Source organism: Dendrobates tinctorius, unplaced genomic scaffold (assembly GCF_039654945.1).
Source record: "Dendrobates tinctorius isolate UK_male_01 unplaced genomic scaffold, ASM3965494v1 ptg000165l, whole genome shotgun sequence".
In the NCBI taxonomy this organism is placed as follows: Eukaryota; Metazoa; Chordata; class Amphibia; order Anura; family Dendrobatidae; genus Dendrobates; species Dendrobates tinctorius.
In genome coordinates this window covers 10,328,449-10,343,653 of record NW_027361832.1, presented here as the reverse complement: position 1 = coordinate 10,343,653, position 15,205 = coordinate 10,328,449, and the positions used below count along the sequence as shown (strand labels likewise).

General features: G+C 44.1%; 1 protein-coding gene across 5 annotated transcripts in view; it reads left to right on the top strand.

Annotated features, from left to right (window-relative positions):
- Positions 1 to 1,195: 1,195 nt before the first annotated feature.
- The window catches only part of TMEM67 (transmembrane protein 67), an 80,507-nt gene continuing 66,497 nt past the window's right edge, over positions 1,196 to 15,205 (top strand). For all 5 annotated transcript variants that reach the window (XR_012220974.1, XM_073550484.1, XM_073550486.1 and 2 more), the window contains exons 1-6: positions 1,196 to 1,409; positions 6,985 to 7,070; positions 8,257 to 8,347; positions 11,152 to 11,251; positions 13,861 to 13,930; positions 15,117 to 15,191. Coding sequence is in view for 4 of the 5 variants with exons in the window: in XM_073550484.1 (XP_073406585.1) it covers positions 1,196 to 1,409; positions 6,985 to 7,070; positions 8,257 to 8,347; positions 11,152 to 11,251; positions 13,861 to 13,930; positions 15,117 to 15,191 (636 nt within the window). In the remaining variant the exon portion in view is untranslated. The remainder of the gene's footprint in view (positions 1,410 to 6,984; positions 7,071 to 8,256; positions 8,348 to 11,151; positions 11,252 to 13,860; positions 13,931 to 15,116; positions 15,192 to 15,205) is intronic.

Below are 15,205 nucleotides of genomic sequence, written 5' to 3'. Positions count from 1 at the left end.
GATCGGGACGCTCCGTCTGAGGCCACGACGACCCGGTTCCCGGAGATCGGGACGCTCCGTCTGAGGCCACGACGACCCGGTTCCCGGAGATCGGGACGCTCCGTCTGAGGCCACGACGACCCGGTTCCCGGAGATCGGGACGCTCCGTCTGAGGCCACGACGACCCGGTTCCCGGAGATCGGGACGCTCCGTCTGAGGCCACGATGACCCGGTTCCCGGAGATCGGGACGCTCCGTCTGAGGCCACGACGACCCGGTTCCCGGAGATCGGGACGCTCCGTCTGAGGCCACGACGACCCGGTTCCCGGAGATCGGGACGCTCCGTCTGAGGCCACGACGACCCGGTTCCCGGAGATGCTCCGTCTGAGGCCACGACGACCCGGTTCCCGGAGATTGGGGACGCACCGTCTGAGGCTTTGACGACCCGGTTCCTGGAAGTCCCTATAGAGTGCTGCTCCTAGCTTTCTACTTTCAGTCAGACTGCAACACTTCCGACAACCCAACGTGATCCATCAGATGTCGGGAAGACAGGTTGGTGCAGGAAGGACATACAGGAAACATCACCCTACTGCAGAGCCTCCGATCCCTAAAGTGAGGCCAGCACTATATCGTCTCCCATATACAGCAGAGTGTCCCTGTAAGGAGAGCAGTGTAGTAAAGTCCAATGGTGACCAAGTAAAATAAGATCACAGACACAGCACGCACTCCCCTCCCTCCCCAGGTCCAGCGCTCCGCCAATGCTCAGCTGGTTTTTGTCAGAGTGGTGTCATCCCGTTCCCAGCTCACATCACCACTGTAGCCAAGGTTCCACTGCACAAGGTGGTGATGGACTTGGGGAGGGTGAACACCAGATGTGTATTGTTGTATAGCGTTTGGGGACGACTTTCCTAAGTGTACCCCCATATTAAGCAGAGCAGCAATAGAATGGCCGCTTCTGTTCTCAGCAGGCTCCACAGACAAAAATATTGGACGTTTGGGCGAGTTGCGGACGATTCCCGGAAACCAGTAACCAATCAGGAGCCAGGTCTCATTTCTCGGAGATCGTTCTGAAAATGAAAGCAGCAACTGATTGGCTGCAGTGGAGAATTACCGTATAGACTCGTATATATCCCCTCTGCACGTGTGAGCGCGGCGCATCCTCCCGCCATTCCCTCTCCACCCTCCCCCTCCGCTCAGGGGTCGCCGCCTGTTGTATCATGGACACGGGGAAGCGGCTCATCTCAGGCTCCCGGTGCGGAGGCCTCAGGCTGCTGCGCTGCCTGTACGTAGTCGTGACCTGTCTGCCATGCTCCGGCCTCGGATACTCCATCCCGCTGCAGCGTCCTCAGGACTGCACGGCGCAGCAGTACTACCACCCGGGAAACCTCTCCTGCGTGCTGTGCCCGGACACACAGCGGCCCAGCCGGGACGGTACAGACAATGCGAATACTGAGCGCTACTGCGGCTGTGTAGAGGGGACCGGGGCTCTTATATACACGGTGGGAAGGGAGCAGACCGAACTGCCAACAGCAACCAATCAGATCACTGTTTTGGTTGTTTTGTTGCGCGGGAAAAATAAAAGCAAGAATCTGATAGGTTGCTATTTGCAACTGCGCCGCCTATTCTGCGCCACTGTGTCTGAGGGGTTGTGTAGCCACATATGTATAGTTATCATGTACCTGTGCGGAGTAGCGCACCGCCATTATACATGAATAGCTGGGGATTGGTATTATATACAGTAGTTACGGGTCACAAATCTCCCTGTTATAGAATGGTAGAGTTGGAAGGGACCTCCTGGGCCATCTGGTCCAACCCCCTGCTCAAAGCAGGATTCACTAAATCATCCCAGTCAGATGTCTGTCCAGCCTCTGTTTGAAGACTTCCATTGAAGGAGAACTCACCACTTCTCGTGGCAGCCTGTTCCACTCATTGATCACTCTAACTGTCAAAAAGTTTTTTCTAATATCTAATCTGTGTCTCCTCCCATTCAGTTTCATCCCATTGCTTCTAGTCTTTCCTTGTGCAAATGAGAATAAAGTTGATCCTTCTACAATGTGACAGCCCTTTAGATATTTGTAGACAGCTATTAAGTCTCCTCTCAGTCTTCTCTTTTACAAACTAAACATTCCCAAATCCTGCAACCTTTCCTCATAAGACAGGGTTTGCAGACCGGTCACCATTCTGGTCGCTCTTTTCTTGCTCCAGTTTGTTGATGTGTTTTTTTAAATGTGGTGCCCAAAACTGGACACAGTATTCCAGATGAGGTCTGACCAAAGATGAGTAGAGGGAAATAATGACTTCACGTGATCTAGACTGTATGCTTCTGTTAATACAGTGTAGAATTGCATTTGCCTTTTTTGCTGCTGCATCACACTGTTGACTCATTTTCAGTCTGTGATCTATTAGTATACCCAAGTCTTTTTCACATGTGCTGTTGCTTAGTCCTATTCCTCCCATTCTGTATATGCTTTTTTCATTTTTATTGCCCAGATGTAGTACTTTGCATTTTTCCCTGTTAAAAACCATTCTGTTAGTTGCTGCCCACTGCTCCAGTTTATTTATATATTTTTGAATCCTCTCTCTTCTCTAGTATTAGCTATCTCTCCTAGCTTTGTGTCATCAGCAAATTTAATCAATTTACCCTCAATTCCTTCATCTAAATCATTGATAAAGATGTTGAACAATACAGGGCCCAGGACAGAGCCCTGTGGTACCCCACTTGAGACATTCTTCCAACTGGATGTACAGCCATTCACGACCACTCTTTGGGTCCGATCACTAAGCCAGTTATGAATCCACCTAACAGTTGCCTTGTCCATTCCATACTTAGCCATTTTTTCAATAAGGATTGTGTGAGATACTTTGTCCAATGTTTTGCCGAAGTCAAGATATACTATATCTACAGCATTTCCCTGATCCACCCAGTCAGTGATTCCGTCATAGAAGGAAATTAAGTTAGTCTGACATGACTTATTAGTTACAAACCCATGCTGACTCTGCTTAATCACTTCTTTCTTGTCCAGGTACTGACATACATGTTGTTTAATAATTTGTTCAAAGATCTTTCCTGGTATAGCAGTCAGACTCACCGGCCTATAGTTGCCTGGGTCCACCTTCTTCCCCTTTTTGAAGATAGGAACAACATTTGCTCTTCTCCAGTCTTCTGGGACTTTTCCTGTTCTCCAATAATTTTCAAAGATTATGGAGAGGGGTTCAAAAATTTCTTCTGCTATCTCCTTCAGTACTCTGGGGTGTAATTCATCTGGACCTGGAGACTTGAATTCATTTAGGTTAGCTAAGTGTTTCCTCACTATCTTTCTGATTATAGATATCCTGGATTCTTCTATTCCCTTAATAGGACAGTAAAGAACAACTGATGTTACATTTCCTTTCTGAGAGAAAACAGATGCAAAATAGGAATTTAAAAGTTTGGCCTTCTCAACATCCTGTCTTACCATTTCATCATTTTTATCCTGTAAAAATCCTATAGCATCTTTTACTTTTCTTTTACTTTTGACATATCCCCAAAATCCTTATGGTGTTAATCACCATTATCACCTACTCTTTATATAAGACCTGATTCACCCAACCAACTGTCACTCTCCAGGTACCAGGGGCGACACTGACAGCTTGGGGCCCCTGTGCAAGAAATGTGTCTGGGGCCCCCTCCCTTTTGTGGCAACAAAGATATAGCCACACACATGTATGTATATTACATAGTCTCCTTTATTATGTATATTGCATCCCTTATTATACAGTGCCCTCTCTTATTATGTACAGTACCATCCCTTACATATTGGATTATATAGAGCCCTGTTTTTTATTACATACCATCCTGTCTTGTTAACTGTATAATGCAATGATGGCTGATGGAGCATGGAAAAGCTTCTTATCTGCTGGAGAAGCTGATGGACTGGTCGTCTGATCACCCACTCCTCAATCAGCAGTCATTTTATGTCTAAAAAGAGAGGGGACTATGTAATAAAAGAGGGCGCTGTGAATAACAAAATTAACAAGAATACACTATGTAAGAGACAGCGCTGTACATAATAGCAGAAGAAGCTATATAATAAGGGACGGCGCCATATATAACTAGAGAGGATGGTATGAAATAAGGGACAGTGTTATACATAATAAAAGAGGAAGCTATGTAACTAAGGATGGTGTTATACAGAATTAGTGAGTACACTATATACTAAGGGACTGTTATACGTAAGCGATAATAATGTCTTCCTCCACCTCCCTCTGTTCCTAAGTCCATTATAAGTCCCCCTTACTCCCATCCCAATCCCCCACACTCCTCATTGTCCCCCCCCCGCATCCTATTTTTGTCCTCTCCCCCACTCCATCATTGCCCAATCCACCACTTCCATAATTTCCTCCTCCCCCACCAACCCCATTATTGCCCTTTCCACCACCATCATTGCATTCTCCCTCAACACCCACATCATTGTTCTTTCCACCACCTCCATCATTGCTTTCTCCCCTAACACCCCATCATTGCCCTTGCCACCATCTCCATCATTGCCTTCTTCCCCACCACTCCCATCATTGTCTTTTCCACTAGCACCATCATTGCCTTCTCCCCCTCCATCATTGCCTTTTCCCCACCACCATTATTGCCCATTCCACCAAGTCCATTATTTCCTCCTCTCCCACCATCCCCATTCTTGCCCATTCCACCACTTCCATCACTTCCTCCTCCCCCACCATCCCCATCATTGCCTTCTCCCTATTACCCCCATCATTGCCCTCTCCTCCACCTCCACCTACACACACAGCACCATTCACCTCTCTGCACATTACCCCGCAGCGCTACACATGCACGCACACAACCACCACCACTCATCTCTACACACACACACACACACAGCACAACTCACCGCTCCGCAAGCTCTATCGTAGCCACAGCATCACTGTCCCGGCAGCTTCCTCTCTCTGGCATAGCCGCGCTGAATGATGATGTCATCCAGCCGCACTGTGTCAGAGACAGGAAGTGCGGTCAGGAAGCTGGACAGATCCCTGCAGCTCCGCTCCCCTGCTATTTTCTCTTGTAGGCAGCGGAGCTGCAGGATCTGGCCAGGGGCCCCCCGGAGCCTCTGGGCCAGATAAACAGGCCAGATTGCCATCATTATTAGCTGCCCTGCAGGGTCCCCCATCCACCTCCGGGCCCCGATGCAGCCGCACAGGCTGCACATGCAGTATGTCCGCCAATGCCAGGTACAGACCACGATATAAGTCAATGGGAAGGGTACAAACACACATGGATGCTTTTTGTATTCGTTTATGAGGCATTTTCACGAAAGAAATACCTTGAAAATTGCTTAAAGATTGCTTAAAGGGGTTGTTCTTTCTCATAAAAATTTATTCCCCCACTGCAGGTTATTATAAAGAAACAATCTATGCGGTACTCGGCCTACCCAGGTCCACCAACTCTGTTACTCACCCTGCCCAGGTCTATCGGGAAGTCTCCACCACTGCTCCTGGTGTCTGGCTTTGGCTGTGCTGTCATTACGTCGACAGCCAATCAGTGAGGACAGCGGCTCTGAGCGAGGAGTTCCCATAAAGATGAAACGCCCCTCACTGGGTTCACTAATTGGCCGTCACGCTGTCGACATAACTTGCTGGCGGACTCAGGGAGGGAAAGCAGAGTGCTTTGTGCTTCTTTACAAAAGTTTGCAGCCAGGGATTAACTGTCATACCCAAAAAATGCTTAGAAAACAACAAAAAAAAAACACTCCAAAAAGTTTACAGAATAAATCCCAGAAAAACATTAAGGCTGTGTACCCACGTAAGCGTTTTTTTTTTTTTTTTCACGGTTTTTAACCAGCAAAAAAACGCTTAATAAACGCTTACAGGAAGCATCCCATTCATTTTAATGAATTCTGCACTTTTTGTGCACATTGATGCGCATCACGGTAAAAAACGCAGCATCCTCATTAATTTCGTGGAAAAATCCGCATTTCTAACTATATTTTATGAGCAGGAGGATGCTCCTGTAAAAAAACGAGCAAAAATCGCGCAAAAAACGTGTTTTTCCTGGGAAGGAGTCCGTTTTTTTTCTGTATATGTGGGTAGATAGCCTAAAGATCCACCTCAGTAAATGTTAGTAAAAGTGAATCAGAACAACAACAAAAAAAGAGGAAAAAAAAGCTCCAGTATTATCTGAGGCGGTTTCCATTTCGAAAACCCATAGTTTCTAACCTGAAACTAACATGGTGTGAACATCGCCTTACTGGTAGATTGGTTAGGGGCCTTGAATGGTTGTACTCACCAATAGGAGCAGTAGCACCCTTACCCGACCACTGCCCATTTCACACGTTGGCTTTGGACCCACCGTTCTTGTGATCATGAGTGGACCCAGTGAAGACCCCTCCCCAATCTACCAGTTAACGGCTACAAATTGATAACTCTTATCAACCAAAATACCCCTTGAAGAGCCTAGACACTTTTAGAGACGCTTTGACCTTGATTCATCAAAGCGATGACGCATTGCTGATTCTAAGGTACATCGTTTTGAAAAGTTGCTAAATGTTTGCGTGAAGCAAAGAAGCTCAGACATTTTGAGGTTTTTGGCATTTTCACGCCAGGTTTACACAGCTCCTCCAAAACGAACAGAGCTGGGGAAGAATAGAGGCACGAGGCCACATAAGTCATGATGACCTGTGGTGTTCCTTACTCCAGGCACTGACTGGACTCAGATTTGTTGCTTGCTGCATGGAGGCGCACACCACTTTTCATATAAATCAGGAGCATCTGTCTCTACAATGGCCTCTCATCAAGAGCTGCATGAAAATCACTGATCTTGATGAATCAGGGCATTTATTCTTACGTAACTGCCTGCATTTTCAGCTAAAGAAATCATTTTTGCAAATTAGTTTGATTGAAAATTTTGCACCTTTTTGACTTTCCAGTGGACCTTTCTGTTTAGTATTAATATATGAGTATTCCAGCTCAGGAATATTACCTGCTGCCGTCTGAGAACATGCTGCTCTCTTTCTCTTAGGTATCGCTTGTGAGTGTCTCCCAGGATATAAACTTCTTTCTAAGAATGACCACAGTGTCCATTGCCAGAAATGTCCTGATAACTTGGTGAGTATTTGACTTGGGCCTTATTCAGACATCCATCCATCCAGCCTTCTTTTTTAGTATATTTGAAAAAAAAAGAAAAAAAAGCGCTAACTATCAGTGCGCTGGATCCAGTTTTCATCCATTTTCCGCCCATGTATATGTATCCACCACCTGTTTTTCTCATATGCATAAAAAGAAATATCCAAGCTTTTCCAACCCATTAAATCAGTGATCTCCATTCTTTCTGCCTTGAGAGCCACATTAAGGCTGGGTGCACACACTGCGGATTTTTCCGCACGGATCCGCAGGTAAAGTGACCTGCGGATTTGCCAGCGGTTTTCCCCTGCAGTTTGACACCTGGACAATGGAACAGGTGTCAAACCGCTGCGGAATCCGCAGGAAGAATTGACATGCTGCGGATTTAAAACCGCAGCAAAACCGCACGAAAAAATCCGCAGCATGTGCACATACCGTAAGAGAGGTTCGCAAGCCACATTTAGGTCCAAGAGTGTCGCGAGCGACATCCAGCTCTTGCCTACCTCACAATAGCGGGACACATTGCCCCCATTACTGGTATAATGCCAGTTTTTCCACAGAAATTACACAAAGGCCGTGGTACCAAGAGCCTGAGGTACCCACATTACCCCCACTCAGGATTCTCACATCAACCACCCCCACCACACTGTCGCATCCAGCTTTAAGCACCTTCTCTTGACATTTCACATCATCTGGTCTCCAGCTTACCATACTTGAATTATTACTGTAATAATGTACTGTGATGTTTTATCGTACAGCACTCGGCCGTATTGTACGGTAGTGTGACTCCGGCCTAAGGATACAAGTCTGCAGTCGCTCAGAATTCTCCGGAATCAAGAGTGGCGGGCACATGACTGCATGATTGCAATTTGTATACATTCGGTCACATGCCGACTAGACATGCGCGGCCTTGTACAAGTATACTGAGTGAGACCGGACACTTCTAGTTGGAGTGTGGCCAGAAGTATGCAAATCGAATACTTGCAATTAAATGACCGCCTCAAAGTGCAGAGTGCACGCAATGTGAGGATTCACAAGTCTGTAGTGACATAAAGCGACTGCAAACTTGTAGCGTAAAGACGGAAAAACCCTTTAAATCAAAACTACATCTTCCACCAGTTCTATCTTCTCTCTGGTTAAATAAAGTTTATGAACTGATGTTCTCTTTCAGGGCGTTACATCTGATGGGTGGAATTGTATTAAATGTCCTGGTGGATTAACGTTATCCAGAAACTGCCAGTGTTCAATTGGGATGATTTTAGGTAATTTATTTATTTATTTTTTTACTTGTTACGAATTGTTAGTACTATGATTTAATGCCGTGGACACATTTGCATCATCTTTTTAATTGCTTGCATTTTGTACTATTAAAACCTTTTTGCTAATTAAACATTTGTCTTTGGTTTCTGGGGATGAGATTTATTTCTATGTAGTACATAGCAAACTGCAGAATGCCTCGGGGTGAGAGTGGACGTGCAGGACTATCTGAGTTTAATACAGGGAACGCAAACTATTGTTTTTATTACTTGTCATCCGTGTGCAGTCCTTTTTTTTTATACCAGCAGTTCTTAAAAGATTACAAGACTAAAAAAAATACAATTTCCTATGTTAAAGAACTGCAACGTAGCTGTAAAAGTCAGATACTTTGGACTTTTTTGCGCACCCAGTTGACTTCATTGGGTGAATCTCATCAGACACAAGGAATAAAATAATGTATGCTGTGGTTTTTTGTTTTTTTTTCACCCACATTCTGGTGAAAAATAAAAATCTGCTATGGCGCAGCATGTGGCTCAGTGGTTAACACTTATCGTTGGTTGAGATCCCACCAAGGACAACATCTGCAAGGAGTTTGTATGTTCCCCCCATGTTTCTGTGGGTTTCCTCCGGGTTCTCCAGTTTCCTCCCACACTCCAAATATATGCTGATAGGGAATTGACATTGTGAGCCCCAAAAGTGACAGTGATTATGTTTGGAAAGAATTGTCGAATTAATGGCGCTATATAAATGAGTAAAAATAAAAAATCTGCTCCGCTCCACTGAAGAACATTGGCTTGAGTTCTGTCCGTTTTCTCAGGGTCAGCACTCGGATCAAGGGGCTATCTTGACAGGTCTGATTTCCAGCATCTTTCACGTATCTGACATTCATGGTTTGAGTACGGAACTCAATATCCATACTATTTGCAGGTCTCCAGACCTGGACTCGGCAGCCGCACTTACAGCTATGAAGTTGTTGAGTTGAAGTCAGGTGAGCCGTGACCCCTCTTGACAAGGTAGTCTGTACTCGGACCTAGAATGTCATATTTGTGAATCCGGACTTGGACTTAAATCTTCTTATAGAATCATTCAGTAAAGGACAGAGATCTGACAACTCCAATCTGCGGTCTGTCATTTGGCGTTCTCGCATACATCCATTCTGCCTCTTGGTATGTACTACATGTGCTCCAGAAACCAAGAAAATGAACATGTTTAATTACAGTCAATTAGATTTTATTTTTTTTAGCACAAAATAGTTTATTAATAAAAAAAAAATTAATTATTGCAAAGGTATCCTACCCTATAGCCATGTTCACTACGTCTCCAGCATATCTGGCAGACCTTTTTCTTTCCTGAAAGGGTCGTCTTTTCTTCTGCAGTTGAGTCTCCTGATATTACTTGTACAGCAAACTCTTCTTTGCCAGGTTAATGTTCCTGGAGTCTGTAATGGGGGCAGTCGGATGAGACTCTGCTGATGAGCGGCTGTAAGTAGCTGAGGTCATTAATGGTCTAGGTGCCAGAGTGCTGCTAAAGTCTGGGATTCTTGTGCAGTCAGCAGCGCAAATCTTTTTACACGAATAGGGATACACCATCCTTGTGTTTCTCAATGCAGTTCCTGTGCACTGTTCATGGCTCAAGGGCAATTTTCTTCTTGAAAACTTCTGAAAATTCAGCAAGTGTGCTCCAGAGTGTCTAAAAGAGTAATACAACACAAGAGCAAGGAATCAGATGGAAACTGAAGCCTCATTCACCAGTGTCATGACAAAGTAATCACAAGTAATTTAGCTTCCCTTCTGCAGCCTTTACTCTATAACTCTTTAAAATATTAGGGAAAATGTTTAAGCTTAAAGGGGTTGTCCACTAGTAGGGCAACCCCTTCTTGATCAAGATGTTTGACACCCTCTCCCATTAAATAATAAAGCCTATACTCGCCTCCTGTGCCGGTGTCGGCACTCGTTCTACCGGGGCTCCTGTGCGTGTGTTGTGACGCTTGGCATTCACAGGACCCATTTAGCACTGGCGTCACTGTCTCCGCTTTCGGACAAATGGAATATAAAGAAGTAGTCCAGGCTGCAGCTGATCTGACTTCCTCTTCCTGCTCAATTTGACAGGAGGTGGGGACAATAACACCAGCTCTGATGTGACGCCGGCGCCCAATGTCACAACAACAACACGGGAGACTGAGTGCTGACACAGCAAGTATGGTGCCAGCACGGGAGGTGACTATAAGCTTTATTATTTTTAGGGGGCCAAGCAAGGGGTATGAGAAGAAGTTGTCTAAGTAGTGGACAACTTCTTTAAAGGGGTTGTCCAGACTTCTGATAAGTCTGCAGTGACTGCAGACTTTTGTCAGAAGACCGGGCAACCCCTTTACTCTAAAGGCCACCCTTTGTGTCCAGCACACGAGGAGCTTTTGGTGAGTTTTTTTAAGCTGCGTATTTTTGAAAAAATGCAAGTAACCTATTTTACTTAATGGGAGCAGAAATGGGGCAGAAAATCTGCAACATGAAAACTCACCAAACGCTCATCATGGGATCCCAGCCATAGGAGTTTTCCTGCTGGGATCCTCTTTGCTGTCAGTAACACAAATGAATACAATTTTGAAAGATTTTCCCTTTTACTGATATGCTTCTTGGATAATGCCGCCAATACACAACCTGGTTCAATCAGACCCATCTATAGGACTGTTGGGGGTGTAAAGGAATTGGAGAAGGAGTTCAATAGACAGCAGAACGATAGTCTTTGCTACCTTTATGGTTTCAGTGTCTGGACCTTAGAATTTCAGCTTTATTTTCTCATTCATTTCATTTAGTGGAAAGGGTCAGTAATGGGACATTGCTGCACGAAGCTGAATGTGTCGACTGTGACGGGTTTGAGCCATCCTTTACATGGCCTGATTCTTCTGGATTCCGGTATTTTATTTGCACGTGTTTATATTATGTTATGTGGTCTTTACTAAAACATTAATTGAATAGTGTTCACTGCCATTCATTGCACATGTGCAACATTCAGGCTACAGATTTGGGATGAATTTGCAGGCTAACAGCGTTCTGAACCTGCCCAGCGCATACATTTTGAGCTGCTGCTGGGAGGAAATTAACTTAATTTCCCCCGCAGTTGTTCAGGTTTCATTCACCAATCTGTGTAAAGAGAGCTATGGCTCTAACCGCCACCCCCAGCACTGACTGACAGCTGGCCCTAATGCTTAGTCTTCTGTCAGTCGGGGGTGCGGTTAGAGCCGCCACTCTCTATACACAGAGTATTAGCTGAAACCATAACAGCGCCTCCTCAGTGACTGAAATCCGAAAGTTGACGGGGAGAACACAGTTTAATTTCCTCCCGGCAGCAGGGCGTAAAGTGCAGCCGCCAGGCAGGTTCAGAACGCCATTAACCTGCAGATTAACCCCATATCTGCAGGCTAATAGCATTTTTTCACTTGACAGGTTCCCTTTAAAAAAGACGGAACATGTGCACATATTTTTAACGTTTAATGTCGTAGAGAAAAATTGTGAAATCCATAGACATCTGCAGAGAGGGGACATATCACCCTCACATTGAACATATCGGATTAATTATAACTGGGGAAGTGGGAAGCTAATTATAACTGCGGAAGTGAGAAAAAGTGACACTTCAACCTCCGTTGAAGTATGACCTCCTACCGTGAACAGGTAATTACAACAAGGGATCTGATGAGAACCAGCCAAAAAGGCTAGGATTTGTATGCTCAGAGGCGGAGAAGTACAGGGGTTTCCTCTGTTCTAAGGAATTCTCTGACTCTCTGGAGCCAGTTGTCAATGATGTATATTCGGGTCTGCATCAATCCGATATTTATGGGAGATATATTTCCGTTGTCGTAGTGAAGGGACTAGCGTAACACCTTCACTTTCATCACTGTAAGGCCAGCCGAACACCTGCCATTTATTATCATGAAAATGGATGATGCTATCCATGCCATGTTTCGTCTGTATAGAAAGGAAAAATGATAGGAAATATGACAACAATATCTCCCGCTTGGGACCTCCAAGGGCAAAGATATCCTCAATGTTGGGGATCTTATAAACCTCTAGCACATCCCACGACCAGACCCCGCCCCTACCCATTTGAAATCACCAATGGAAGGTATGTGGGCATAACCTTGATCTAACAAAAAGCAAAGTTTGGCGTTTTGTATTTTGTCAGTCCTGAAAGATACAGCTTGCTCTAGTTCTGTACTATTTTCCTAATTGGAGTGCTTACCTCTGCTAAACTCATTCCCATGACACAGGTTTAGTACATTTATTTTGTGATCCCTTTTATTTTATGGGATTTTTTTTTTATACCTTATTGTTTTGTTCCCATTTTGTAACACCTTTTGTTTATTTTTATAAACACCGCCTATTTCTCCAGATTAAATATATAAAATTTAATAGCTCTGTTCCTCTTTCTCTGTTAACCACATCCCTGAAGCCATACGCTACCTGTAACGGGTGTGCAATCAGCCTGTATAAACGATTGGTGGTGGCAGCTAGTTGTATATACTGTTCGCTCACTGTGAGTTCTCCAATAACCGACCTAGTAGTGGAATCAGCCGCGGCCTTGTCCATCAATCGTTAGTCAATTGTCCTGACGATTGGACGCAGCAGTGTTGCGTGGTTTGACAAATCGATGGCAGCCTTGGGACCTGTGTGATCTCTCCTGTGTTCTCCCTGACAAATTGGTGGCAGCGGTGAGATGTACATGTTCTCCCTGACATTTTACATTTATTGAGTGCTTTTTGAGTTGTGTCCCAGGTGAAATCCACCTGGAAAAAAACAGCTGGTGCAAATACCCTAATGTTTCTCTGCTGGGAAAATAAATCAAGAGTGACCTGAAGACCTTTAAAAAAAATCTCCAAAAGTGTATAAAGCTAATAGTATGCACAGCTATGGTTTTAGGCCTCATTCATTCATTTTAGCCCTCCTACTTGGGAAAAAAAACACAGACCAATTTTTATCAGTGGGTTGGATCCAATTTTCATCAGTGTTTGGTCGTTCTGTTAATTTTTTTTTATCAGTAATTTTTGGGTTATGCCAGAAAAAAAAAATATTGCAAAGTTTTTCCTACAAATTTCAATGTTAAAAATAGACAGCATAGGGAATGCACATGGATGGCCTCCGTATGCGGTCCTTGATTTTCACTCTCCCATATACTTGTATGGGTAATTTTTATCCATGACTCGGAGTAAGAACAGACGTTATTATTTGCAGACGCACGGTCCGCATTAAAGATCAGAGATCCGAACAGCGGCATGGATGGACAGGTCACATACATTAAAAGCAAGCACCTGAATAAGGCCCATAACCGTCTAGCCAACTTTTTCCCCATCTGTATACACGCTTTTTTTTTTTTTTTTTAACCTATAAAGCAGTTTTATTCATTTTATATCACAATATCCAAGGACATAATGGCTTTGGGCTTAATGCAGACCTGCATTTCATCCATGTATTCAGTCTTCTCATGGACCCTATAATATTGAGGTTTATGTGTTATGCTATCATCGTAGGTGCGAGAGATGTCATGAGACGTTCATCAATAAGACCAACTCTTGCAACTGCAACCCGCCAAATACTTTGGTAAATTGCATAAAAATTATATTGTTATATTATGTTCACGCGGCGTTTTATGGCCTTCATTTAATGTATACGCTGAAAAAAAGATCTCGACTTATATGTTAAACAGAGGCTCTGACGGCTGTCTCACATTGTCATCCGTCACCGACAGACGTGTAAAAAATAAAAATGGATTTATTAATTTTTACTGGTTCCTGCAGGATGGAAACGCATAGCCTACTTCACTTTTCATACATGTACGCTTGGACTTTCACATATACACAATGCATAAACCCAGGAGTACATACGGTACTTAAAAAATAGTAGAGGATCTAGCATTCGTAGATACAAAATAAAAGCAATAGTATTTATTAAAATAAATAATTTAACTGATATGTCCTTTTACTAAGTCCAATAGGCAAAAAACATTAAAAAAAGACGTTAGACACAGAAGTATTTCTGCGTTTCGAACCTTTAAGATTATTAGTCCGAACAGCATACATATTTATAAGCCTCCTTTTAATTTTTTTTTTTTCTTGTCAAAGTCATCATTAGATTGATAAAAGAAGACCTAGCGGATTTAATGTTAATGTTTTTGGATCTTGTAGATTTAGAAAGATAGAAGGGAAAACAGTTAATTAATTGGAAACCGTATACAGGTCTTAAAAAACTACATTTTAAAGGGGTTTTCCTACTACTCGAACAACCCCTTCTCAGTCACTAAGTTTCCCTCACGTAATAACAGCTATACTCCAATATTGTGTGGGCGCCGTTCCAACGCTGTCAGCGCCTGCTCTCCCAGGTATTACGTGACATTTTTATGTCACGTGAACCCTGCATCCAATCCGCAGACACTGCATTCTCACCTTCTTTGGACATAACTGACAACCGGAGGACGTCAAGAAGCAGCAGCACACTCTTACTTCTGCCAGGTGTCTGTTGCGTGTAAAGGAAGAGGGAGTGAAGCGGCCGCTGATTGGCTGCATTATGTCAGGCAAGCCCCGGGGGCATAGGCGCTGATACCGCTGGAACAGCACCCAGACCGAAGGTAAGTATAGCTGCTGTTATTTTACGTGGGGAAAATATAATGCTTGAGACGGGGTGGTCTGAGTAGAGGACAATCCCTTTAAGTAGCTTTTATAAAATTGAAATGTGGCTTAAGGCTTACTTTACTCTAATAGGAATATAAATGGGTGCTTTATTTTCCTAGGCTGGTGGCATATGTTTTAATGGAGCAGGTCATACCTTGTCCAGAGTTGTTTCAACTGTTCGATTTGGGCAGCTCGTAAGTATTTGTCA